General features: G+C 43.9%; 3 protein-coding genes and 1 long non-coding RNA gene across 7 annotated transcripts; 3 read left to right on the top strand and 1 right to left on the bottom strand.

Moving 5' to 3' along the window:
* The first annotated feature begins 396 nt into the window (after positions 1-396).
* On the top strand, positions 397-3,372 carry LOC116425717 (uncharacterized). Of its 3 annotated transcripts, none has more exons than XM_031973787.2 (3): positions 397-564; positions 639-794; positions 1,240-3,372. In XM_031973787.2, the coding sequence occupies exon 3, from the start codon at positions 1,456-1,458 to the stop codon at positions 2,719-2,721; it is 1,266 nt and encodes a 421-aa protein (XP_031829647.1). In that variant the 5' UTR covers positions 397-564; positions 639-794; positions 1,240-1,455; the 3' UTR covers positions 2,722-3,372. The 3 variants fall into 3 exon arrangements, with proteins under 3 accessions (XP_031829647.1, XP_031829646.1, XP_031829645.1); XM_031973786.2 differs by lacking the exon at positions 397-564 and adding an exon at positions 973-1,150 and having other exon boundaries at positions 643-794; XM_031973785.2 differs by lacking the exon at positions 397-564 and adding an exon at positions 922-1,150 and having other exon boundaries at positions 656-794.
* Positions 3,373-3,534: 162 nt separating this feature from the next.
* LOC116425718 (diphthine methyltransferase) lies at positions 3,535-6,605 on the top strand. Its single transcript, XM_031973788.2, has 4 exons — positions 3,535-3,680; positions 5,337-5,946; positions 6,012-6,147; positions 6,221-6,605. The coding sequence occupies exons 2-4, from the start codon at positions 5,352-5,354 to the stop codon at positions 6,582-6,584; spliced, it is 1,095 nt and encodes a 364-aa protein (XP_031829648.2). The 5' UTR covers positions 3,535-3,680; positions 5,337-5,351; the 3' UTR covers positions 6,585-6,605.
* Positions 4,995-6,372, bottom strand: LOC143175267 (uncharacterized). Its single transcript, XR_013000017.1, has 3 exons — positions 6,207-6,372; positions 5,575-5,651; positions 4,995-5,478 (listed from the first exon to the last, which is right to left on the bottom strand). It is a non-coding gene; the product is annotated as an uncharacterized LOC143175267 (long non-coding RNA).
* A 180-nt stretch (positions 6,606-6,785) lies between the features above and the next one.
* Positions 6,786-26,743, top strand: LOC116425688 (uncharacterized). 2 transcript variants are annotated; one of them, XM_031973719.2, is made up of 16 exons: positions 6,786-6,954; positions 19,207-19,500; positions 19,586-19,890; positions 20,617-20,688; positions 21,593-21,816; positions 21,876-21,973; positions 22,056-22,367; positions 22,446-22,832; positions 22,917-23,155; positions 23,244-23,524; positions 23,596-23,752; positions 23,826-24,028; positions 24,112-24,260; positions 24,325-24,636; positions 24,708-25,117; positions 25,208-26,743. In XM_031973719.2, exons 2-16 carry the CDS (start codon positions 19,312-19,314, stop codon positions 25,767-25,769), a joined length of 3,900 nt encoding a protein of 1,299 aa, XP_031829579.1. In that variant the 5' UTR covers positions 6,786-6,954; positions 19,207-19,311; the 3' UTR covers positions 25,770-26,743. The 2 variants fall into 2 exon arrangements, with proteins under 2 accessions (XP_031829579.1, XP_031829580.1); XM_031973720.2 differs by lacking the exon at positions 20,617-20,688.
* The last annotated feature ends 430 nt before the right edge of the window (positions 26,744-27,173 follow it).

Below are 27,173 nucleotides of genomic sequence, written 5' to 3' on the forward strand. Positions count from 1 at the left end.
TCGTAACTCGGAAGTTCGAAAACGTGAATCCTTTTAGAGTGTTCACCTGCGTAAGTTTCGCCGTTTCCTCTGAAAAACGGAAGAAAACCCGTCAAAATTTTTTCATTCCTTTAAGGAACAATTTTTCTTTCCAAACATGAAGAAAGTTTACCGTAAATTGAATATTTCCATGGAAAGATCATATTATCGAATGAAAAAAAGGCTGAGATCACCATTAACGAAGAGGATAAGGTGGCCGAACATTCCAAGAGAGTTCACGGCTGTTTGACAATGTCGTCGTGTATTTTAAGACGCGGTCGGTTCGGTCAATTGTTTTGCGGTCTCTTGGGTCGTACACCTGTCCGTCGTGAAGTTGCAGACGGGAGTAGGAAGGGGTTATGGTCAATAAACGCAACCACGTCACACGCAGCCTATCGGCGACCCCGCTTGGCCCCTTAAAGTGGCTCCGAACGAAAATCTTACATGTCGGCCGATATTGCTTTTGTGCGTTTGTCTGTAGGATATCTTAAGAAAAACCGGACTAATTGTCATAGGAACGCCGTTAAGGGATCCGTTTCACCGCGAGTAAGATGCGAATGTAAAATGAATTTGGTCTAAAACGCGGTTTAGCTTCACGGTGAGTTAATCGTGCGTTTCAGTGAACTGACCGAATTGCATCCGCCATTGTTGTGATTGGTGAACGTTCCAGAGAAGACGGCGTTCTTAGATTGGCGCGCATGCGCCTAGCATGCTACTTGACGACGCTCTTCTTTCGAATTTTGGGAGACACGCACACACAAAGGAACACGACACAGGTAGCCGCATATAAATACACGCGCGCACCTACACACATACACGTATTTCGAAAACAGTGTTCGCTACTCGATTTTTGCGCACGTGCTATGATATTTTTTTTTGAGCTCGTTGCCCGCGTCTTTTTAGGTACCAAAAATTGAATTATTTTTCACAATTTTTTCACTTATCGCAACGAAGAAAGTGGTTAACGGAGTATTTCGAAGAGGATCGTTGGGTTGATGTCCTTTCACTGCATTAGCAACGTAATTTTTCAGTCACTAGTGTCAGTGACACGGCCCGACGAAAATTTTTATTTAACAACGATTTAAAAATTATACTTTGAAAATTTATCGCTGGTTACTATATTTTTAAACATGTACGTGAACATACAATGTAATTTTAAAAAATTGTTTAAGAAAAAAGAAAGAAACGTTTCAATAATATTACCTTCTTTTTATATTACAGGCAATGTATTGCAAACAAATAATGTAGGCATTATTAATTACGTAATAGCATACGTATGAACACTTGGTCAATACTTAAAAAAGGAGCAAGAAATTCAACTGTATACAACCAAAACGTATGCATAGAATATATTTTGTGAAAAGTTTGATATTTAAATCTTACAAAAATGACAGTCCATACAGATGATTGTACCTATGGCGTACATAATTGTATGTTATGCCTAAGGTTAAAAAGAAATCTTACCTTAAAAAGGTAAGGGAAATGAGAGAATATAGACGACAAAAATTAAGGACAGAGACAATAGAAGAACGTGCTATTAGATTGTATACTGCTGCAGAAAGGATGAAGAACGCTAGGGCAAAAGAAACAGAGGAGCAGGCGGCGATCAGAAGAATGCAAGAGGCTCAACGAATGGCTAGGCATCGTGCTAAAAAGAAGCGTTGCTTGGATGAAAATTTAGCAAGAGAAATATCCAAAATTGCTGAACTCTCAAAAATGCCAGATGCAGCGACTATAGCACAAATGTCAGAAATGAATATGAACAAAATTTCTGCAGAGCTCAAACAAATGATGGAGAGGGGGAAAGTACCAGAACACATAGTTCAAATGGCTCAACTCGCTGAATTTAGCAAAATGACTGAATTAAATAAAATGTCTCAGGATATGGCTAAAAGATATGAAATGGAAAAGATGGCAGAATATGCTAAAACAACGGAATATATGAAGATGCAAGAAATTGCAAAGATGTCTGAAATCGCTAAAATGAATGAAATGGTGAAGCTTTCAGAGATGGCTAAATATAATGATATCACAAAGATCAATGAGATCGCAAAAATGAATGAAATGATGAAAATGTCTCAGATGGCAAAGATAAACGAAGTTCAAAGAATGAACGAAATAGCTAAACTAAATGAAATGGTAAAGATGACAGAAATGGCTAAATATAATAATGACATAACCAAATTAAATGAAATTGCACAAATCAATGAAATGGCTAAAGAAATTGCAAAGATGAACGAAAAGACAAAAATGAATGAAATGATAAAAATGGCAAACATACAAAATGATATAACAAAGATGCCTGAATATTCCAAAATGGCAGAGATGGCAAAACTAACAGAGTTGGCAAAGTTAAATGAAATAACGATAACAAAATTAAATGAGCCACCTCCACCAAAAGTACCAGAAATTCCTCGAATCCCTGAACCTGTGATCACTGTGCCAAACCCAAGAAATTTGCAGAATGTTCAAACTGTACAAGTAGCACAGGCTAGCCCATCCAGTACAATAAACTTCCCTACTGTACCTGGACAGGGTAAATATGCTCAGTTACTGGTTATAATCGAAGAACTTGGAAGAGACATTCGTCTTTCATATGCTGGAAGTCGCAGTGCAGCTGAACGCCTCAAGATGGGTATTCAACATGCTAGAATCCTTGTACGAGAATGTTTACTGGAAACAGAGCATAATGCACGGCAATGATCTGCCAATACACTTAGCGATTAGATTTTTAGCAGATTATTTTAGATAATGCTATGTACATTGTATGGAGTACAGCAGTATATTTTAAAGGGAGTGTCTTAGCATCCACAAAAATGTGCATAAATGTCTAATTCCTACTGTTTCATATTTTATACGAATTTAACAATTGTAAGTTTAATAAGAGAAAGTGTAAGAGCCTGGAAAAATAATAGTTATTTAACTTACTGTCACTTTCAATAATAACTAAACAGACTTTTTAGAAAGAATGTACACTTTTGTGGATGCCTAAAAAAATTAATCAATTAATAGTGCATAATATTGGGTATAAATGAAATAAATGACAAAAGAGACTTCTTTCTTTTTTTTTTGTTTTATTCTTATTTTTCTATTATGGACTTAAAGGCCACCAGTTTCTATGCATAAATGCAAATTATGAAGGATAGTTTCCTTCGTGTTAAGTTCTAATTTAGTAACTAGAGAGAATAATATTAAACAGGAACAATTTGTACACTGAAGAGTCTTCGTTTATATTTTCTACAGAAAATGTATTGCATTTTTTTGTTACAACTATGGGTACTTAGTAATTACCTACAGTATACATATGAAAAAATTGATCAAACAAAACGTACCTATGGAAAGTATAATCATTGAGTATAACTGACTACAAGGTATATCTAAATAAAAAAGAAACAATTTTCTACAATAAAGTGTATTGATTTTATACCCTTAATTTCACAGTATCCATCGATCAATTCGAAAGTACCGCGAAAATATTATGCGTCTGGGCACGCTTAGATTCTTACTAAGGTTCGGCATGCTTCGGATACGCGTCAGTAAACTAACGTGAACGATGAGAAGCAGAAGTTATTAATTCGTAAATTAATTTAAGTCATATACTTCATTTTTATTTATACTTATTTATTTATTCTGTGAAATACAAATTCTCGTTTCGTTTAAAGGTAAGTTTTGTAACTTATAGAATTAATTGAAATATTTAGCTTGAGGTTATCGTGTTTGTGGTTTTCTTAATTATTCGTGAATATTTTGTAAAAACTATATAAAGTCGTACCTCAAAACACCTAATTTCTATTAAACTATGTAGCTTGTTATCATTTATATAATAAAATTGGTATGTTAAGATAAATTGTAAAAGTTGTACTGTGGCATTTGGATCATTCTAATTTAGATTTCCCTCATAAATTATTTGTTAGGATATTTATTTAAATAGAGGTAGAAGATGGAAGAAGAACGAGGAAATATAGAAGTTCCAACAAAGGTCACAGAGCCAGTATTAAGTGTACCAAATCCAAGAGCTTTTCAACAAACTGTTCCTACGTTATCTGGACAGTCAAAATACATACAGCTACTTAATGTCATAGAAGAACTTGGTCACGAAGTTAGACCTACCTATGCTGGAAGTCGTACTTCTGCAGAAAAGATTAAGCGTGGGATCATACATGCTCGCATTCTAGTCAAAGAATGTTTAGTTGAGACTGAAAGAAATGCACGCCAATGAAATACGTTTTAATATATAGTAATATACATATCTTTCACCTCGAGTTGACCAAATATGTTAGGAATATTAAAACTTTTCCTACCTCAAATTTTAACAAAACTATCAGTCATTAATCGTAAGCTTCATGTAATGTGAAAGAAGATGTTTTCACGTCTCTTTATTTTTATAAATTCAAGATAGAATGCATACAACATCATTTACAGTATTTTATAATATGAAAAAATATTTATTAATTACTATATTGCCAAAGAATATGATGATAACAACTAGCGTGCGTCATAATTTATTAAATTTAATTTTATGCAAGCGTTGAGTACAAATACAAAGGTGTAATTGTAATTATTTATTTTAAAATGTGTCTAATGATGCATTCCATCAGACTTAAATGCAACTAGAAAGATAGAGCAAATAACTGACAGTACAAATATTCTTTCAAAGTGTTAGGGAAATAAATATTTAATGACAAAGTATTCATGATTGAGAACCAGCATGGTATTAATTTAAGCAGTATATTATATATTCATAGTAATTTATATAAGAATATATACAGTGTGTTTAAATGAATATACATTATACAAATTTTTTAAACTGTAAGAATGAAAAACTCAAAGTTCCTATGCTATTTAAATCATCTATTGCTCAGAATAATAAGAATTTATTACTTTTAAGAAAGACTTGACTAGCAACAATACATTGTTCCTTAAGATATATATATATAATATTAAAGATAAAATATACTTTTGATCAAGATGTACCTTTTCTATATGACTATACAATTTACAAATGCCATATTTTCACTGTAAATGTTTAAATGGAACTAACATTTATTAAGAGTACTATATAATTTTAAATGTGTAATTGTGCGTGTGTATGTATCCACATGAATATATGTAAACGTATATAAGTTTGAAAATTGTATGTCATATTTATATCACTTCAATTAAGTGTAATATTTATGTAACAAATAAAGAAATTTAAACATATTTCCTATGTTGCTTCCTTTTAAAATTGTAGCTCCCTTTTGTTACATAGTTTAGTGAATTTACTTTTAAGATGGTATTACGAGCGCGCATGATACGCAAAGTATTACATGTTACAGATTAATTGATCAAAGATGTTCCACACTTTGGAGACTTTTGATACAGAATTCTCAGCTGATTCCATTGAATGGTGCCCATCGAATTCTCACAAAACTATATTTGTATGTGGAACATACCAATTAATGAAAGATGAGGAATCACCTGTAAATACATCACAGTCGAGACGTTTGGGACAAATCTATATGTTTAAAATCAACGAAAATGGATGTCTAACATTATTACAGAAGTTAGAAGTACCTGCTGTCTTAGATATGAAATGGGCACACATGTGTCAGAATAGAATCTTACTAGGAGTTGTAAATTCCTTAGGATATCTGCAAATATATCAATTGAAAAATGACAAGGAAAAGGAGAATTTGGAATTACTAACAGAAGAAAAAGTTGCAAGCGATAGAGAAGTTCTTGCATTATCTCTAGATTGGTGTAGCGGAAGATGGATAGATAATAATGAATCAAATCTAAACGTAATAGTCAGTGATTCGAAAGGTTTTATAACATTATTTAAAATTAATGAAAATGACTTAGTTGTTATTAATTCTTGGTCTGCACACAAATTCGAAGCCTGGATCACAGCTTTCGATTATTGGGATACAAATGTCATCTACAGCGGTATGAACGATTTTAGAGCTATTATTCAAATAATCAAATACTTTATAACATCAATTCCATTTAAGGCGGTGATGATTGTAAATTTCAACGATTCGACACAAGAATGGAAACTAATCCTACCGCGATAAACAAAACTCACGGTGCAGGCGTTACAAGTTTGCACAGCAATGCGTCAAAAGAATTTGTTCTGGCATCGGGAAGGTGATGTATTGAAGTCAGACCGTCATCAAATGAGAAAGACTTAACATTAAAATACGTACTTGCATATTTTCAGCTACGACGAATCGTTGAGATTATGGGACGTAAGAAACATTAAAAGACCAATTTCGGAGACCAGCCTCGGTGGTGGCGTTTGGCGTTTGAAATGGGATCCTTTCGCGCGGAATTATTTGCTCGCTGCTTGTATGTATGGCGGGTTCCGAATTGTGGACTGCGAAAACGTAGAAACACCGTCTGTCATTGGCGAATACAATGAGCACGAAAGTCTAGCGTACGGATGCGATTGGTCCTTTTTGAAGAGCGCAGAAATTACACAACGAATGCATAAAACGGAAGTGCAAAACGTTTATTTGATCAGTACTTGTTCCTTTTACGATCACATTTTAAAATTGTCCGCGGTGCATTTGAAAACCGACTGAACAAACATAAACAATAAAAAGATATACAATCACAAAATGTACCATGTCGGAGTACGCGTTAGTTTTTCCTCACCTCTGTCATTTAAAATAATTTAAAGGTTCCATTTGTTGAAGGCACGAGGTAATAATCAAATTTGAAGAGTTGTACGCACGCGCGGAATGCATTAAGAACGTCGGCTATTCAATCGACACGGGATGCTTGAAAAATTTGCTGGAAGATGGCGATGCGGGAGCACGAGCTGCATTTCGCCGCGGCCAGTTCGATAAAAATCAGTCGTTCGCAGGGGCTGTTTTGGCGTGGTGTCAGTGCTGTGGTTTCTGTGACGAGTTCGCGTGCAGTTCCGCGGTAAATTATCAGTGATCAGTCGCGGTAAGTACGCATTCGAATGATTGGAAAAAATTCATTCGCGTCCTCCATATTCGTCAGCGTCCGATGGCATCGTGAATTTCGTCGTGGTCAGTAAAATCAGCTGTGGAACCGTGCGTGTCCTGTCCCCGTCGAATGACCTAGAAAAGATTTGGCGCGGATCCTTTCAACATTTTCGGAACTCGATTCACGAATTCAATCTCACGATTATTGAACAATTACGCTATAGTCAGGTTAGAGCGGGTTACTCGCCACAATCCGTGTTCGCAGCGAGGCTCGAGATACGGTTTGATTCCTCGGTCGTTAGGGAGACCGCTTCCGGAGGATTCAATCGGGTTCGTAGAGTGCCCATGAATTTACTAGAGAATTCAATATCAAACGTTTGTCAAAGGGTTCTCGATAGTTTAAAATAGTTTCTAATCATCGATGCGCCGCTTATCGCTGCTATCATCGTTTAATGTCTAATTGAAGCGTATCGTGCATGCGTACCAAGTTACTTCTTTTGCCGGAGCACATCGTTTTCTCGTTCGCCTCGTTATTCGAACGAGAAACTTATCTCGAACGTCCTACGTAAATTTTATAAATAATTATTTATCGAAAACTTCGAGCTCGTAGAACGTTCAGGGAACAGGGACATTCATAGTGCCATCGGTACGTCACGTCGTTTTAATCGCCCAGCGCTTTATAGACTGGGCGGAATAAAAGTTGAAACGAGTCTGCGTTTGTAAATTGGCCAGTGATTAAAACCCGCGCGTTCGTCGCCGCGGAATCGACGTTAATTCGATCGAAAGAAGCGATTGAACCTATAGCGCATCGTTTGACTTCTTTTTCGAAGCGTATAAATGTTAACTTCTACGTTTGACAGCTATTCGTCTCGTTAGACGCAGCGAAGGTTACCCGACGTCGCATTAATTGTCTTTAACGGTCTTTCTGTCGAATCGCCAACGGCCGAGTAATAACCGTAGCAAATAAAAGAAGGAAACGATATATTTACATTGATAACAAGAATCGGGGGGGGGGGGGGGGGGGGGATTTCGATGCGCTTTGCTCACTCGACCGAGTAATCGATTTAAAGAAACCGCGCGCAAAAGATGGCGTATCGGAATCATCGTCGAAACATATTTCTTTCTCGCCAAAGATTAGTGTGTTTACAGGTTACGGGATCAAGGATAAGTAGGATATAGCTCGCAGACTCGCTAAAGCTGCCGATTTACCCGGGGGCGTGCGAAATTAGGGCGTTGTCTTTGCAAATGTTCGTTCCCTGTGCAAAGCGACGTCGCGAAACAGAAAAAAAGAGTGTGTGGGCAAGTGACGCGTGCGTGTCCTATCCTGTCCTATCTTGTCCTATCCTGTTCTGTTCTGTCCTGTCCTGTCTGCTGTTGCGTGTCGTCATCTACTTTCGTATGTGTGTGCGTGCCCGTATATGCAGCAGTGCGTGTACGGTACATGGTTTAATCGATCTCGCGTTCTAGCAACGTAATTATATGAAAATGAAACGGCTCCGCCGCTAGAATGACACGCACGCGAAAAAAAGGTACGTTTTCATCCCGACGAACGGTTCATCGCAGATTTGAATTCCGTGGCTGCGTAAAAATGGCGCGATCGACCGTCCATCATTAACACTAGAACTACCGAACATTTAAACCGTCTTTTTAACCCTTTCCACTCGAGAGGTGACTCTCACTCGTCATTCGATTTCATACAGCAAAACTATAAAGTTTGATGTTTAATATTATACCACGTATAATGCATCAATTCGAGAAATATTCTGATTTAAGTAAGTGATTTCTCCTCGAGTTAATTTCACAAAATATCGTCTTTATCTCATCGTCAAATGTTAAAATATTCCTAGCGAAAAGCTGCCGAGTGCGAAGGGTTAAAATGTCTTTATAAAAGCCAAAAATGTGAATTTATTAATATTTCAATCGGCTTATATTTCAGTTTAAGCATTACTTAATCAGCTTCTTCAGTCATTTTTCAAAGAGGCACTCGTACCTTTTCAGTAATCGCAAAGGAGAAGATCAAGGAATGGGACATTCTGACCCATCTGGTAGTTCCAGTGTCCACGGACACCGAAATGTCCAGATTCGAACCTGCCGACTCGTCCGGTTACAATAACTCGCCCACAATTTACCGCGAGTCGCGTGTTTCGATTCGAAATTCGCGACTCGTTACCCGTAGGCGTCAAGAGACGTCGTTAAGATCCATTTAACAGTTTCGACGTAGATTGAAATTGAATCGGAAACTCGCGGAGTTGATCGTAGACTAGGCTTGCGGTTGGCGCTGGAGTGGGGGATTGCATCGAATTAGGAACTTGGCCGGTTTATTACTAACGAAGGGCAATATCGAATCAGAAAGTTCCTTGATTACCGCTGACGTAAACCGCGGCTCCTCCCACGTAACATTTTCCATGGAAAAATCTCGGCGGTGGTGCGATCGCCGTTTACCCCGCCGCGTAGAAGGCATTTCTGAAAGCGGTCGCATCGTTTGATCCGTTCGTCGCGCGTTTCCGCTGGGGACCCTGAATCCGTTGTTCGGTCTGAAAAAGAAACGTCTGCCCGTGCGAATTGCGCGGCCGTTGCATCCTGGTTCGCATGGTTCGCATCGTTCGCATCGTTCGCGCGTCACGGCGACCCGTTTCACGGTCTCCTTGTGTTCGCGCGCGGCCCTCCGCGACGCTGCATCTCCGTCGCGACGCGTTCGCTAGGCTGGCCACGTGTGCGACGACCCGGACACGTGTTCCATCGAATCGTTCTTTCAGCGAGCTCCGGATCCTCTTCGTCGTGATCGTTTTCCCCGGTTCCCTCGAAACGCGAGCTCTCCCGCGCGGCCCTGGAGATTATTTCCTGGTATTTGTATCTGACGAAAACGCGTTGACGCGTGGTCGATCTCCCGGGCCTCCGTCGATCGACGAATCCGATTGTGATTTATTAATTTCCATCTGAGGCGGCGTTTAATAGACTAATCGCGTTAAGCGGACGCCCGTCGACGGTGGGAGAGCCGGCGATTTCGCGGAGCGCGTTAATCGCTTGTCCGTCTCCGGAAAGCGTTCGAAAATTCCGAGGAAAGCTGGATCAAGCCTCGTAAATCCGAAACCCTCCAAGCACCCGACCGGTCGTTGAGCCGAACGAACAAATTTCTCCGAGCTTTCCGCGGATCGGTTTCACGCTGCGATCCGCGGTATTGTCTTTGCACGATTATTACAAAGAGGACAGAAGCTTCCTCGAGGAATCGCTAAAGAAACTGATTTCCCGATAGGCGTACTAAAATCGTAATCGAAATCTCAATAGCTGCACTCTTGGAGGTACTGCAGAAATATTGGAAGAAGTCAATTTGTCCGTTTGGTGGTTCTACCGTTAACACTGCCATGAAAAGCGCTTCATGCGTCGCTTATTCTTCCGTCGCAAAGTTAACACGTTTGCGGACAGTAAAAGTTTTAATGGACTGTAAAAGTAGAAAAAATGCAAATGCAGTTCTTCGAGAGTTAAAATGCGTGACAATTTCAAAAAATTATGGCTATGTAAAATTAAATGCGTAATAATGTGGCTTATAAATTTAAATGTTATAGCTTCCAAGTCATCATAATAAAGATGAATGTTATAGCATTCACGCCCGCGAACGTGTTAAAAAGTAAAAGTAATTAATTATTTACGTCCCAATTCTAATCGTACCCAATTCTAAACATCAGTTGTCTAACAAATTATAACTATTCCCAATTAATTTGGAAACTCCGGCCATCGGTAACCACTGTGGCGGTCAACGTGTTAAAGAATCCTCCATTCGATCGCTACAAAAACCCGAAAGCAGCCGCTGAAACATCGGGTCACGTTCAGTTTCCGCGACGACGGGAAGCGCCGGTCGTCGAGAGTTCACTGAACAGTGAAAAACATCGAAAAACACGGGTCCGTGATCGCGGCGGTGCAGTCGCGAATCGTGAACTCCGGCACGACAGGTTTCTCTTGGAAAACGAGCACCGGAAACGCCGTGTTTCTCCAGCTTTTTCCACGGGAAGTTTAATGTTTCCCGGTTTGGTTTCTGGTCCGCGTTGTCGCTCGGCTCGACCGTCGTTTCTGCAACGGGCAGAAGCGCGGGGAGAGAAGTATTTTTCCGCGTTCGTTCAACGGGGACTTCGTCGACTTTTGAATCGGACGAGATTCTTTCCCCCGAGCGAGTCGAGGTCTCTGTTCATTGTGAATGGCGAGAGCCGCGGGACCCTTATTTTTCGGATCGCGATCCAGGTCAGCCGCGCGAGAAGCGTCGCGAAACGAACGGAACGAGCGAAACAACCGATGGGGCTCGTGATAAACCTGAAAATCTGGGACGGGAGCATACGTCGTGGCCAAGATCGCGGGGTTTGGTTATGTAATTTCGCGTGCAACGTACGCTAGAGAATACGATTCGGGGAAGCCCGTCTATTTATCCGTCTCGCTTCCCCGAATTCCGAGGAAACGCTACCGTCCGTTGCACAGGGGAAAATCCTTGAAAGGAATGCGGGTTTAATCGGTCAGCTTTCATCTCTTCTCGTCGCAATTTCCGCACTATTTTCGCTATTACGCTGATATTACCGATAGAAACTGTAATATAAAGGAACCCAGCGAGAAATCCTTGTTAGGAACTCCCCCGAAAGAAGGCGACGCAGGGTAGCGCGAATGTCGAGTGCCACGGTGTCAGCCCCGGGGCGAGAACGAGCACCCAGCAGCCGACACCCTTCGAACGCCGAGGGTCGGCATCCACTTTCGAATCACGCTGAATCGTACGGGCTCGAAAATCAGTCGAGTCTGCCTCGCAGCTGTGTGCGCGGTGCCGAAAACTCCGTGGATCCACCCTCGACGCGTATCGGGTTTCTCGAGGGGCCAGCGTAAAAATCGTCGAGTCCCGTCGCCGCTAATCACCGACGGAGATAAGATCGAGGAGGAGCTCGTAAACGATGGGAACGGTTCTCGAGAGCGTTTGATGACTAGTCCTCGAATGACTCGCGAACCCGTGACGCGAGAAAAGTTTCGCCTACGGGGACGAGCACTCGAGGGAAGCTAGGGAATCGCGCGAACTTCACAATTTTCTCTATCGAATCAAGCTGCGATCGGCAGCGCCTCTCAATGCAAAGGGTTTTCACCGCCGATTACAAAATATTCATGTTTATCTAGTTCGGAGACGAGAGAGGATGTTTTAATCCTTTGGCCTCGAAAGTTTTTCATTAGAAATATTCTCTTCTCAGATGAGATACAGACGATGTTCTTTAAAACTAATTAATGAGAAAACATATATCAATTAAGAAGGAAAGTTATTTTATTTCAATACTCCATGTATCGATGCATCATACAAAGCTTAATATTATATATAAGACTTCATAATTTTGCAAATCAAATCACGAGTGGTGACTGAGAGTCACCTCTCGAGTGCAAAGGGTTAAAGGTGTCCTTTCCGAAACGAGGCATCGGAAACGAGAATGACGATCGCGCGCCGAACTCTGCTCGCATCCTCCATACTCTATACGGTGTCTCGGCACGCGAGTCTCGCGACATTACCGATTACGGTGGCGATCGTGCTCGCGTCGTTTTATAATCGTGGAACGGTCCCCGTGAAACGTGCCTTCCGTCGAGGCCCGTCCTTGGCCGTAATCGAAAACTTCGGTAGCTCGATGAACGATGGACGCGGCGAGAACCCCGTCGGACCGCGTTTCTCATCCTCGCTCGATCGCGATTCGAGGCCTTTAGCATCGTGTTAATAGCGAACGGGGCAACCACGGACGCCCATAAAAGACCATCGCCGCTGATTCCACGACGGTGTTCGGCCATCGGAAATTTCGTGGACCATTGGCTCGAAGAAGAAGAGAGTGGAACGGGCCGATCGAAGCGGAAACGTTCGCCGGCCGTTTCTAAAGGCGTCTTCGGGGCGAAATTTTCAGAAAATAAAGGAAAGAAACCGTGAGATTTTCGCGGGGAATTTTCTCGCGCGCGAGGGACCGAGGGAAGATCGATCGAAAGCCGGGGAAGAGAACGGATCGAAAAGGAACACGGTGGCCCCGTTGCAACGACGGGCCAGAAAAGGGAGGGAATTATCGGTTTTCCCGGTGAAACCAGGAGACCCAGTGGAACAGTTGGAACGACCGCGTTTTCGCATCTTTTCTTCTCCGCGGAAAAATTCAGCTCCGGAGGCGGCCGGAGCCGAGTGTCCTCGAGCATCCGACGGAACCGGGAGAATGGACGGTTTTCCTCGATTAGCCTTTTTATCCCGTGGAATTGGCCGGCGTAGGCGACCGTCTCGCTGCAACGTTGACCACGGTAAAAACGGAGAGGATCGCGTGTACTCGAATTCGATGATGCGCGTCGCCCGTGCGCTACTTGTATTTCGTAACACGATCGCGCGTGCTCGCCGGAAACGCTCGCTTAATTCGAAACGATCCACCGGAACGCGGAAGGATCAGGTTCGGTTAAATTCGTAATTCGTTTCACGCGGCCTTTTTTCAAAACCGGCGCACAATGGTCCCAAATCGCTAAAACCTGGCCAAAACCTCGAAAATGAACTTCTCGCTTAGCGACAAGTTTATTTCTGGATCCAATTATTGGTTCCATTTAGGTATGTTTCGAGATTTTGGCCATTTGGGACTACTGTGCGCCGCCGCGGTTCCTCGAAGTCTCGACGGGCAAGGGAACGCTCTTCGTCGTTTTGCCTGCAGCTTAATATTTTCGCCGAACCGGAGAATTTTATCGGCGCTAACCTTCGATTGGGTGTGTTCATTGCGAGGGAAGGCTGCGGGATGTCGGAACCCCGGGGAACTTTACCTCGGACTGAGATGTCGTTCGGTATCGAACTTCTCGCGATATTCCACGATACTCCGCACGCGTCAGACGCGATTCTTCTCCGAAGGAAATGGAATCCTTGAACGTGAACTCGATGGAACTGGTGTCTCGGATCGAACCGTTACTCGTGTTCCATTCTTTCTTTTTCCTTTCGACTTTTCTCTATCGGAGTCTCATCGATTCGATTCAAATATTTAATCCCTCGTGCCGTTTTCACGAGTCTCGCTCGTGGTCACAATTTTGGAGGAAACGTAGGACTGGAGCGGGACCAAGGGAAACGATCGTGATTCTCTGCTGACGAGACGAGCAGCGCGAACGTGATTTACGGAGCTCTGTAGGAGTGGTGCAGGTGTGCGCGTATCATCGGCGTAGATTGGATAATGGGGCCTTAACGATGCGACAGAGCGCAGCTTGCGAATGCACGGTCACCGAAACGCCGCTCGAAAAGAGAGAAAGAATCGACGACGCGATTGTCGCGATGATCGTCACGGAGAGAAAAAGGGAAGAGGCGTAACGACAAGCTCGTTCGTTGTTTCGAAAGAATAGCCTGCGGATTTAATACTAAACCTACCTACACTAGTCAAATTAATGTCGTCAAACTTTTACATGCAATTTTCCATAGGAAACGTTGCCATATAGCAATTTCTTTTTAGAACTTTTCCTAGAATATGCATACATGATATTTTTCCGTATTTACTTCTTCCGTTTTCCTTTTTCAAGAAATATACGTAAGCTGCTCTACCTGGCTCAGCCGGTCATTTTTATTCTTGTTGTTTCTGTTAATTCTCAAAGTTATAATTGCAATGAAAAGAGCTTAATTTATTCCGTCATTTTATAAAATTTGTTGTATTTAATATTTAATTCAATACCACATTGATTATTATTTACACTGAATTTTAAAGAATACAGCTTTTTTAAAGAACCGATCATTTTGACCGTTCACGGTACGAATAACTAGACATGAAGTGTTTATACAGTGTTAAGCGTCGTTTCCACCGCGTTGATCCCGTTCGGTTTTCCTTCGGAAACCGCCGAGTAAACCTTCTTCAGTTTTCTTTTCCTTTCGGCGAGCACAAGTTTGTAAAGAGCCGAGGCCACCGCTGTTCGGATTCGGGACTGTCACGGTCTGTATCGCGGCAGGCATGTCCAATTAACTAAGTAGGGCTTTCGCTCACAGGCGTCGTCTTCGAGGAGCCGTGTCGTCGCGTTTCTTTCGCGGAACGACTCGTGTCTTTCTCTCAGTTTTTCCTCGGAATTCGTTAGGACGACTCTCGCGATCGAACTTTGTTTCCGTTCGACTCGGCTCGGCACGCCGGCTGACTGCCCCGGGGCTTATTCCGAGGGGTCGATATGACGAAATCGAGTCTAGGTACGCACACTCGAACACGTTCTAGCACTTACCGCGGGAAACGCGTACGAACAGGCTCGCAGGAGGTTTTTCGAGGGCGAGGAGAGCCTTTCGATGACGCTGCGCCGGCTGCGCGGCGTTTAACCCTTAACCGGTGAGCCAGCTTTCGACGTAACCCCGTTTTCCCTCTGCGTACAATCGCGCTCCAACGTTTCCTCTCCGAGCAAGAGAGAGCCGAGCTTCCTCGAGGACCGGAGAAGATCGAACAAGAATCACGATTGGTGGGAGGGGCTGGAATCTATCGAGAAACCTATCGAAAACTCGTAAGACGCGCGCCGGTAAACCTTTGCATCGGGTAGGACGAAGAGTCGGCGACCATCGACCCATTAATCGCGATTGATCGGGGCTCGTTCCATTATCGGACAAGCCGTATTTGAATTGTAAAAATCGCGTTGCGCCGTTATTAAAAAGCCTCTTCCGGATATCCGAAGGAATACGACTGTTTTTCTCTTTGCCGCGGCCGAGTAATCGGCGCCGATAACGAGCGGCTCGGCGCTTCGGATGGAAATCCGATCGGTGATCGTTATCGGGAACATTCCCGCTCTTCTTTCGCGAGCTTCCCTTTCCACGGGAAAGAGGATCGACCGATCGGGTCGGGGTTCGAAAACGGGCCACCGGTTCATCCGACCGAGCCGATTCTTCCGAAAAGCGAGTATGCGAGTTCCCCCCTTTACGTTTTCATTGTTCTCGCTATTCTTTCTCCGGGCGCAGCCGTGGCGCTCCTGAAAAGGCTCGAATCGCATTGTAATTCGCAACTCGTTCGAGTCGTCGATCCGTCGACGTACGGAGAGACTGCACGTCGAATACAACGAAATCTAAACGATTATTCGGTTGTCGAGTTTCCCGATATAACCAAAGATTCTGAACGATTCGCGAGAAACGTTGACTCGGTTAATCCTTTCGCTACAATGGACGAGGTATCTCGTCGGTGTGATATCATCGTGCGTACGATATCATGACGACGAGATATCTCGGCTATTGTAGCAAAGGGTTAATCGAGGTCCTAGCGTCGAGCGACGGCGTACGTGGGAAGGGAGGATCGCCGCTCGAGGATATTCGAGTGAAAGGGGTTGCCGTCGCGCGAAAGGAAGGGAAAAAAAGGGAGAAGAGTAATCGAGGAAAGAGCGTGGACGGTCGGCGGAGGTCGACGAACCGTTCAAATCGGCGAATCGATTCGCGGGACGAATCTCGTTTTCGCCCTGGCGTGGATTGGAGTGTCGCTCGGTCGACGGTCGACGGACGCGCGTTGAAACGGGAGGACCGGCTCGCGCGTTCACAATGGAGCCGCGCGACGCACACGCTCCCCTTTATCCCGTCGCCTGTGCACGGTCTCTCGCGTGCTTTCATTCTATGCAGCCGCGACGCGACGTTCTCTCGCCTGTTCCGGCGTCGTTCTTGTAACTTTACGCGGCGTGACCGAGAACTCGCGCCGGAGAAACGTGGAAGCGCGGCGACGAAGTGTCGGGATCGCGTGTCTCATCGAGGAAACCGCGCGACCAGGGAAAGATGAACCCAATGAAAAATGATCAACGCTAAACCTTCATATATGCCTATTCCTGCCGTGTCTGGTCAAATGATTGGTTATAAAATAGAGGTAAACAAGACAGTAGAGTAGGAACAGAAACAAAAGGAAGGGCAGGAATTAAGAGACTGATTAATCAAACAATATAAGAATTGATACAAAGTTAAATGCGCAGGAAAAATGCAGGCTTTTAAATCAAATTTTAAAATCTGTCACATGATCGCTACATTTAGCGTTAAACTACATTCCACGAGAAACTCGCTATAAAAACGGAGTCACAACTGCGCCGTGAACGGCGCGCGAGGTTAAAGTTGATCCAAAAGAATCCACGGATCAGAGAATTCGAGGACGTTGTTCCATTGTAGCGATCGGTAAAGGAAAGCCTCGTTTTCTCCGCGAAACGGTTTCAACATTCCCAAGATTCGACTCGGCGCCCGTGAATGGACTCCATTCATTCCGTTTACGTTTCTACCAGCCGACGACACGCGACTCGAACCCGTGCTCCGACCGACTCGCGTTATCGTGTCTACGCAAATATCGGGATTCCGTGAAATCGACGGGCACGGGATGAAAAGAGGCGATTTCGATGGGACGCCCGCGGGAACGAGACGGTCCGACGGGCATCGGTCGGCGAACGGGGTGACCGGGAACGAGATTCGCGAGAAAGAATATTTACGACTCCGCTCGAACGCGTTCCAAGTAGGTTGCCGTGCATCGTGCCGCGCGCTGCCTTTTGACCCACTTCGAAGCTCGCGCAAGCTCTCGTAACCTTAAAACCTTAAAGCCGCGCGCCACGCAACGACTATTCCAGTCTCTGTGCTTCTAATACGCCGCGTTCGGGCTTTGCCTTTGCACCGCGCGACCAATTTTTTCCACTCGTCCGTTACTCACCTTCTCGAGCGGGCAACTTTGTCTCTTTCCAGATAGAGGAGACCAGGCACGAATCCTCGATTCGTAGGTGTTGCTCGTTTACTCGGTGTAATCGGCGATCGATCGTGCTGAATCGATGTATCACCGAGGCGGTCTCAGTCCTATTCGAGCGCGTCTGCCGGTGACGCGCGCTCAGCCGTTCAGCGAAATATTAATTACTCGCTTGACAGGCTCGATCGAACGCGCATTCGTTCTTTCGATGCTGAAACGTACGAAAGACGAGTGCCTCTCGAGGACCTTCGGGGAAATTGAAAGCGGTTCGCCGGCGAAATGAAATTCGATGAAATTCGAGAGAGAAACAGCGCAGTCTACCGCGTACTCTATTGTATTCCCCTCTTCCGCGTCTCTAGGAATTCGAAATCTTGGTGCGAAAACTAATTCTTCTCTGGAACGCGAAACGACGCGGGATACGCATGTCTTTTCCATGAAATTTCGACTACATTTTTGGTAGATTCCGGAAACGGCGTTCGAAAACGACCCGACCGAGGCGAAGAGAAATTGGAAATTCCCGGTTGAACCGCGCGTTCCGAACGCTTGGAAGTCCGAATAAATCAATGCCGAAGCGATCGTGTTTCATTTCGCACTTGATCGCGGCTCGTGACTGCGGCCCGACGGGGTCAAGCGTTCCACGCTGATGCATCGACGTCTTCGACGATGTTCCGAGAGCGTGGTCGGATTCAAATGGAAACTCGTTCGTCCGCGTCTTCGGTCTCTTATGGTTCTTCAATCTACCGGTACACTGTTACCTATATATCGGGAACGCTGAAAGTTCCCGCTCCAATCCCGATGGTTCCGAACATTCTCGATGTTTCGGTTCCTTTGAACGATTCGTTCTACTCGAAAGTTCGGAAGTAGTTCGCGGACTTGTTCCGTGCACGATAAATAAGCGTGCTCGTTGCAACCACTCGCGGCAATAATCGTAAAGTATCCGTTGTTCCGTGCCAAGAAGAGTCTTCTATCCTCTCTACGGTCGATCGCATTGTTTTACGCTGGCGGAATACCAACGTCGCTCTCCCGTCCCCCGAGTTTCCACGTCGAACTTGGTCAGCCTCGAACGCAGCTAGTTTCCCGCTTTCGTTCCGCCTCGAAGGAACGACCGAATACCGAAATGTCCACAGGACGACCTTAGACCTTGGCTGACAAAGGTTTAAGTTGACGGTGATCGATGGCGCGAAGGTTAACCGGAATTTCGCTTTCATCGATCCACCGGCGGAGAACCGCGGAGCGGGAAGATCTAGTCGCGATCGTGCTCCGTTAAAAGAACGTTTGCGCCCGTTAACGAGGCGAGTCCCGCGGCAACGACGATAAGCCGATTAACCGAACCGAGAAAGCCGGATCTCGTCCGAGCGGTCGAACGAAGAATGGAAATGCCGATTCGATGGGGCGCGCATGCGAGAAAGACCATGCGAGAACTGGAATGCTCGGAATGTTAATCGTTTAATGGACGTATAATCGGTTAATGGGAGTCAGGGTTCAGCGTCGGCTCCTTGGCAAGTGGCGCGCCTCCCGCCACCGGATGGTCTCCTCCTATTTTCGTTCGGCCGATCGGTGCGCCGGGACAGACCGGATATAGGGACAATAAATTGAATGCGCAGGGCGTGGGATGATAAATGGTGGCGACCAGCAGCATGGTGTATGAGGAGATAGTCGGGATACGGGGCAGCTGACCCCAGCCACCGCGCACGCTTTTCACGCGCGAGATGCCCCACAACTTGAACTCCGCTTCCGCCAACTCCGCAAACTCCGCCAACGCCGCCAACAACACCACCAACAATACCGCCAACAACACCGCCAACAACACCGCCAACGCCGGCAACACGGCGCCGAATCATCAGGCCTACGCGAACCATTCTTATCACCGACCGAACGGAGATGGACTCCAACCAGAGGTATCTTTCCTTTCGAAAACAGCAAAGGTCTCGAGACCCGTACCCGTTCCCGATCGCGCGATACTCTAGAAACAGGATTTTACAGAAGGAACCGGTGGAGTTCGACACGTCGCACCTGCGGGGCGCGCCGGCCGAGGTCGAGGCTCTGGTGCACAACATTAAAGAAGTCGCGCAGCAGTTCCTCTACCATTGGAGAACGTTCCCGATCGTGCTTCCGCCGCCATTGTCCACCTGCTCGGAACCGGAGGACACGCTGGCCAGAAAGAAACACCACTTGAGGGACCTGTTCGTCGCTCCTAGTTTCGACGAGCTGGACTCGGTTGCCGTGGACAGCAAAGGCGAGCCGAGGAGGTTGACCAAGAAGCAGCTCGAGTGCATCAGTAAACGAGGGTAAGTCCTCCGGCACCGAGATCGTTTCTCCTCTTCCCATCGCCGTCTCCGTAGATAGGACACTCGAACCCTCTAGCAGCGCGTCCTTAATCCAGCGGTTGCAGAATCCGCTATCGATGTTTCATCGAATTATCGACGATCCGATTACTGTTTCTCTCTTTCTATATCTCTCTTTCTATCTCTTTTCCTCGCATACTTTTCCCGTCTTTTATCTCGCCGAGCTAGCTGCAACCAATGGGTTAACGATAGACCTCCCTCATCTGAGTAACGCTTTTCCAGAAACACGATAGTTCTGACTAGTAGCGAAGCGTGTTCCGTTAGAATTAGAGATTAGCGATTCCGATCGGCACAGGTATGTACACTTACTTCTTGTTCTAGAAGATCTAGAGGATCTAGGAGATCTAGAAGGTCTAGAGGATCTAGAAGATCTAGAAGATCGCCGACACTCGTGTCCACGAACACGTCCCTCGATATATCACACGTAGGCTTTTGATCGAAGCTCTGGCACACGCGAACGCTAGCCTCTTTGTCTCTATCGTTCCGAGCCCCGTATAATCGTTGCGTAGGTAGCGTAGAAACGGATCGAAGATGAAAGAACTAGAACGATAGCGGACCAGTCACCCGATTATGCCCCTCCACCGTCCCTGACAAAATTGGCGCCTCGTTTTCAAGATCCCGAAACGTTCTCCCTCCTCCGACCGATACATTCTAACGATTTTTGTAAAGCTTTCAGAAGGAGAAGTACGGAAAACCGAAGAAGCTGAATGCCACTCAATTGGAGAGCATTCGAAGATGCGGGTATGTCATGCATCAGCGTCACACAATATTCACGGAACGACGGATCGATAGTCTCGTGCAGCGACTTAGAGACTGATATCGCTCATTCTCGTGACCCTTGACGATGTGGACCCTTTCGCATTCCCTACCCACTAATTAGAGAAATTGTCGCACCGAGTCCGACACAGCATGATCGTCCTTGTCCTGTCGTCGAGCCCGCCACATATCCCAGTTCGCTGAACACGAGATCCGATTGCACAAAAAAAAAAACGAGGCATTGCCAAGCGCAACGCGAACAATGAACCGTTGAACAGTGGCTCTACTCGTCGCAAAAAGTGGTGCAAGTTTTCCTCTCTCGCTTCCTGTTAGGAGACTATTCGACTATTGCAATCTTCGTTTCAAATCCAATGCGATCGAGAGAAGCGTGAACCACCTTTGCCTCTGCGAGAACCCACTGTCGAGCGTTGCGCTACGCAGGGATTCAGGATGTTAGATTCCACGCTGCTTTGCTCAAATGTTTTGTTTTCGTGGCTAACTTCGCTGTACATAATGTGATTCGCCTGAGTTACTCCAGCACGGTACACGGTGTAGGTACTTTTCCTCTTTCTGTTTTTCTTTTTGTAGCCCTTGAACGTGCTTGCGATAGATTTAATTGGTTTTGGTTCTACCTAAGAGGATAGACAAGGACCCGTAGCTTGATGTTACACGCAATGTGAGAGAAACTGCACATTTGTCACGAGGGAGTTCCATTTAAACGGCATATGTCCCACTTACCCCTACCCCTTTAAAAACAAACAGAAACAAAAACATAAAGTAACACGTGTATGTGAATGTCGTTTCATTTCTAAGCGTAGAGAACCCGTAGATTATCGTTGCTTCTCGATCCTGCCGCGTGGGTCGATTTCACGGTAGGTTCGCTTTTCAGAGAGTTCGAGGTCGACTCGATAAACTTTGCGGGCCAGACCCATCGATGGAGATTAAGCGGATTGCTCCAACGCGGACGGGACAGGAGGCGAGACGCTTTGCTCCGGGATCTCGCTCTGGCGACCAGGTTCATCGTGGTCACGGCGAAAGCCAGGCTGGTGTCCCACTGCTTCAGCGTATCGCAATCTCTGAAGGCGATGTTGACCGGCCTGTTACGACTTCTCGGTAGGAATTCACCTTCTCTAAATTCTTTCTATCCGTCGCTAATCAGAATTTCTGTTTAGATATTATAATCGGCGTACCGTCTCTCCAGGCGCACAATCTAGATGCCAAAATCAGGGAAGAGCGTTGTCGGTATTTGGTTGCCGAGCTGGTGTGTAGGGTATGTTTCCACGATAGACGATATAAAATATGATTCGTATTCTCGTGTCAACCGATATGTAACTCGAATATTCCGATCTCAGCCCGAATACGAAGATTCGCTTGAACTGCTGTGCGGATTCGTCCGGAAACAGCTTCGACGAGCAACCATGGAGAAGTTCGAGGTGGAAAGAGAACTGTCGCAGCTTTTACCGATCCCGGTTCCTTTTGTGTTCGGGACACCCGGTGGAGCAGTGGTGGACCTTAGATTATTTAGCAGAGACATTATCAGAAAAGCTTTACCGATTCTAGTTGCTATTTCGGAGAGAGAGACACGAGGCTGGTTTCTACATTTCAGAGAAAGACTGATATCGGAGTTGAGGGCACGGAAAAAGCCGGACGAAGAAATCGAGAAAGTAGGAATCGCGCTATCGTACGTCGTCGATTCGATCCGAATTTTCCTGGCGAATTCACAGTGAAATATCCGTTTGCAGGAAGTCAATGAAGCTGTAATGCGAGAGTATCTGCAACGAGTCTTCTCCAATATTCTGACACACCCGGATATACTTGATCTCGGGAACGGAATTGCTCAGCTTTTGGTCCAGCAGGCGCAATCGGTCGTATTGATGCACCGAGCAGTGGAAACGGTGCAACGGAAATTACTGCAAACCAAAGAATCGTTGAGACGTCATGTCGAGAACGAGCACCCGGTGCTCTCTCGAATAGAGCCCTGGATGCGCGACAGAATGAGAGAAGTCGAAGAAAAATTCATAGAGGAATGCGAGTGGAGCGCGCACGAAGAAGCTCTGACCCTCTGTACTAATCAGAACCTACAACAGACGGTTTACTTTCTTAATCGTGATTTAACTTTTATGAAAGAGGTACACAGAACGTTCTGCATTATTACGCGAATCATATTTGTATCGTAGAAACTGATATTTTTATTCTTTATTTGCTTCGTTCAGAGGGAACCAGTTTTGTTGAAAGAATTACGGAAAGTTAAAACACCTACAAGAAGTTTCCAATGGCCGACTCAAATATGGCTTCCAAAGAATTGGATTGTTAGACGCAATTTCCAAGGACAATCGGAAATTATACCAACGGTGCTGAGCAACACTCCGACATCTATTACAACGCCCCGCGCTGATCCGAGTCAGCCGGTCTTTCTAGTTGAAAGAGAAATCGTGCACACGACTACGACGAGGTGTGTAATATTGAGGATCATTAAAGTTCGAAAACAAAGTGACGTTTATTAACACGATTGACGGTGTGTTTAACGATGTTTAAATCAGGTGGCCTATGTGGCGTTGGATAAACTACGTGGCTAGGACATGGTGTTGGACTTGGAATGCGATGTTCCTGTTGGGCGTAGCAGTGCCGTGGTGTTGCCCAGTTTCTGTCAGGGCCTTATTACTCGTACAACCGTTTACCCCCGATTTAGAATTAAGTCAGTTAAACGGCACCTTGTTTCCCAGAAAGTCTTCTCAAATGCCCACTCTTTGTTCTCGATTGATAGCACTATGGAGACATATTAGTAAAAGTCGGACCCATTTCGAAACGGAACCAGATACCGGTGAGTAAAATTCATTCGTAATTTATAAAGTTATTCGTTGATCGATTAACTAATGTCGTATTGTGAATTAGGATTTATCGGCAAAGGAATGACGAGACATTTAAATAGGCTATGGAACTATGGCGTGAAAGGACTACTAGGAACACTTGTAATATTATTTGTTTTTCCTGTCGTTTGTATACTAACAAGTTTGGGATCACTCCTTATTGCGCTTACCGCGATATTGTGGTTCGTTGATGATGTCGCTTTTCACATTCCACGATTGTGTTCGAAACGCTAACATCCTGTTTCATTATTTTAGGATGCCTCTGATTACCTTGGCATTACATGCATTCATGGCGCTTATAATGGATCTTGATAGTCCAGAACCGAGTCGGAATCGATACTTAGTCATTATGGAAGCGTTAGTTTGGAATATCGGCATTCAAGGATGTCTACAGCCAATAGCAGCGTTAATCGTAGCTCTTATTTTATGCCCCATCATTTCTTTTGTGATACTTACAGGTACAATGACAGTAAGGTTAATTCATAGGAATTACTATATTTTCATCAAATGGATATAAAATATATCGTGCTGTTTACATTAGTTTCTGTGATACGTTACTGGATTAGAGTGGTCTGGGATACGGCAATGTTCCATTTAGTAATAAAGAACAGGGGTCGTATACCTGCCAGCGACAGCTTCGTAGTGAAACGAATAGCCGGGCCAGGATTAACATCCGATTACTATTATCAAGTATGTGATTCTGAAATGGAATGCGAATCAGTCGAATGGCTAATTGTTTCACGCTTCTTCGCAGATAAGACCCGAGCAAGCGTTAGCCGCGTTCGAAGCGAAACTAGAGCTAGACGAATTGTTAGCTTTTCAGCAAGAGACGGAACGACTGATCACTCAGCCGCAGAGGGATTTCACTCAGTTCGTCGAAGCCTGTTTTGGTCCGTTCGCAGCTAGTTTAGCTAAAACGAAAGACCCGTATAAGTCCCTTGAAAAGGAAGCCAAAAATCTAATTGCAGTATTACATGAGAAATTAGACAGACGTAGGAAAAATTTACAAACTGGCCTCGGCATGGTTGTGAAGAGTAAAATAAAACTTACTACCTTTGATTTGAAGGTAATCGAGTTCCTAAAAAACTTCCGTTTCCAACGTTACAAACTAAAACCATTCTTTTCATAACGGCGTAGGTAGTGATACAACAGGGAGCCCTCATGTTAGAGCGCCTCTATCCTACTCACGTATTCGCGAGATTGTCAGGAAACGAGGACGATTTCTGGGAAAATAAAGGTTTAAGTGTTGGCGATTGGGCCGGCTTAGCTGGTCTTATGTACGCAGATATTTTCAGTTTAAACTTTCTTCAACCTCTCGACGACGCAGACACTAAGTTCAGACTGGAACCACATCCAGGAGTTGATCTGTCACGTTACACGGATATGATTCATAGCACTGAACTCGGTGGCACTAACGGTCCAGATCTGCTGGGCGCAGTTTACGCGCCACGTGGGAATATACAAGTTTATAGTCCTTACCTAGAAGTATCGGCATTCAATCCGCGATCCAAGCAACCTAACAACAGTAGAAAATGTGAAAAACGATGGTAAAGAATTATTTTCTTTTTTTTTCAATATACTTAGTAATTGATGTAATGTATTTGAAGTAAGCGATATACAAATGGTTTGTCGCGCAGTGATACTGGAGGGCTGTTAACGTCCACGAGGATTAGAAGGCGCGCAACTTCGACAAACGGTGTTACGGAAGCACGCTGGCAACCTTGGAAACGACAAATTCGCCCTTATAGCGCGGAAAAGTTGCAAATTCCTCTTCCTATCCCACATCCAGCTCATATAGCTGTTACTATTCACAATCGTGACTCCGAAAATCCAATCCCCCTCGACTCGGAACTCTGTCAAAACATACTTAGGGCAATCGAAGAGTCGCCTGGTGAAATGTCTACCGATTACGTTAGCCGTTATAGAGGAGCGGCGGATTCTAGCTTCGATTCCGTTGCCTCGCAATCATCGGTTTCCATCGAGACCGGTTTAGACAAAGACAACGACGCACAGGAAACCACCAATACTGAAAAAGAAAGCGAAACTTACCACTGGACGTTATCGAATTGGGGAGGTGGTATAACCAGGAGAAGAAACAATTCTGGTTCCATAAAAGTCGATTTAGCATCTCCAGAAGACGTTACTCTGGACACAGATACCACCAGAGTGATGTTCAGTACCTATGGGACAACTGTTTAAGTTTAAATCACTATTACATCAGGTAAAATATACATAAATGATATAATAGGTGCGAATAGAAAACAACTAAGTATAAGACAGAAACAAGTATAGTGTTAAATATGATCTTTTCATCCATATAATTTTATAAATTTGCATTTATTTATTCGAGGTTTAACCCCCCATAAGATTAATACATATTTTCCCCCGATAAAAAATGAAGTAACCGATACTCTTGAAATCCTACTTCAATTGGGAATACGAATATATAGCAGAAAAGTATCATGAATTCAGTTTAGTTACACTTTTATATATCGTTTGGACGTATCTTCGATAAGATTACGTTTAAGAACAACGAATAAGTAAGAGCTTTATTCTATTTTTTTAATTACGGAAACACCTTCCTGCATCACGAAGTATAGTATTAAATCATGTCACAAAATCATAGAAATGTGTGAAGATTGTTGAGGGGTCATTTTACATCGCAATTTTTTAAAACCAGTTCAGGAAGGGACATCAAATGTAGGTATAATAACAACCAAATATTCGAATGAAGCGTAATCAAATTTCAGTTAATCTGTATAGGTATATTATACATTATAATATATTATTAATCATGCTATCATTTCTAATGCAACATGATGCTATTTTTTGTGCCTAATTCAACATCTTTCAAATCTATCTTAATCTGTGACTATTAATAAGAGTATTAATTTCTTATGAAAATTAAGTGAATTCCTGTGGTCGATATAATCATAAGTATAGAATGCTCATCTGCAAAGTCTGGGATGTCATTACAGGTTCATAACTTTTATGTATACAGATTATAAACAACGTCGAATAGATAGAAGTTTAGTGTGTGAACGGCTAACGCCATTAAAAAGCCACTTTAAATATGTGTTACAAAAAAATTATACAACATTCATATTGATATATTGTATATAGATAGTTTAATTGTATAAATAAACATGTAATGTAATAATACTTCAAATACATTTTCTTGTTGCTTATGGTAAAAACCATTTAAATAGATATATAAAAGTTTGCTCTCTTTCAATACTTATATTATTCGTGTGAAATAAAATCGTAGGGTTACTTCATTCTTAAACATTCATAAAGTTTAAAGCTGCCAGTATATTAAACACATGAGTTGAAATTCATTCCTTAACGTCACAGAAATCATGTCAATGATCAATATTATTCATTCATATATTGCAAACATTCAAAACGAATCCGGTATCATTGACCACTAAATTATTTGACTTTATTCACATTTTGGAATAGGTAACAACGCGTACAAGTATTTTAACAATTGTAATTTTTGTAATCTTATACAATTATGTTCTCCGTTAATTTATAGTAGTACTATCGATATGTACATATATAAGAATTGTACGAGATAAATCAACGTCGAATTTGTTTGAA

The sequence above is a fragment of the Nomia melanderi genome, chromosome 14 (assembly GCF_051020985.1).
Source record: "Nomia melanderi isolate GNS246 chromosome 14, iyNomMela1, whole genome shotgun sequence".
NCBI lineage: Eukaryota > Metazoa > Arthropoda > Insecta > Hymenoptera > Halictidae > Nomia > Nomia melanderi.

What these genes read in the sequence shown, in the direction of transcription:
- LOC116425717 (XM_031973787.2), top strand. Translation starts at nt 1,456, where the DNA reads ATGCCTAAGGTTAAAAAGAAATCTTACCTTAAAAAGGTAAGGGAAATG.
- LOC116425688 (XM_031973719.2), top strand. Translation starts at nt 19,312, where the DNA reads ATGCCCCACAACTTGAACTCCGCTTCCGCCAACTCCGCAAACTCCGCC. An exon ending in GAGATGGACTCCAACCAGAG is followed by an intron (nt 19,501 to 19,585) that starts GTATCTTTCCTT and finishes AGGATTTTACAG; the next exon opens with AAGGAACCGGTGGAGTTCGA. An exon ending in CGGACGAAGAAATCGAGAAA is followed by an intron (nt 22,368 to 22,445) that starts GTAGGAATCGCG and finishes ATCCGTTTGCAG; the next exon opens with GAAGTCAATGAAGCTGTAAT.
- LOC116425718 (XM_031973788.2), top strand. Translation starts at nt 5,352, where the DNA reads ATGTTCCACACTTTGGAGACTTTTGATACAGAATTCTCAGCTGATTCC. An exon ending in TACAAATGTCATCTACAGCG is followed by an intron (nt 5,947 to 6,011) that starts GTATGAACGATT and finishes ATTCCATTTAAG; the next exon opens with GCGGTGATGATTGTAAATTT. An exon ending in TTTGTTCTGGCATCGGGAAG is followed by an intron (nt 6,148 to 6,220) that starts GTGATGTATTGA and finishes GCATATTTTCAG; the next exon opens with CTACGACGAATCGTTGAGAT.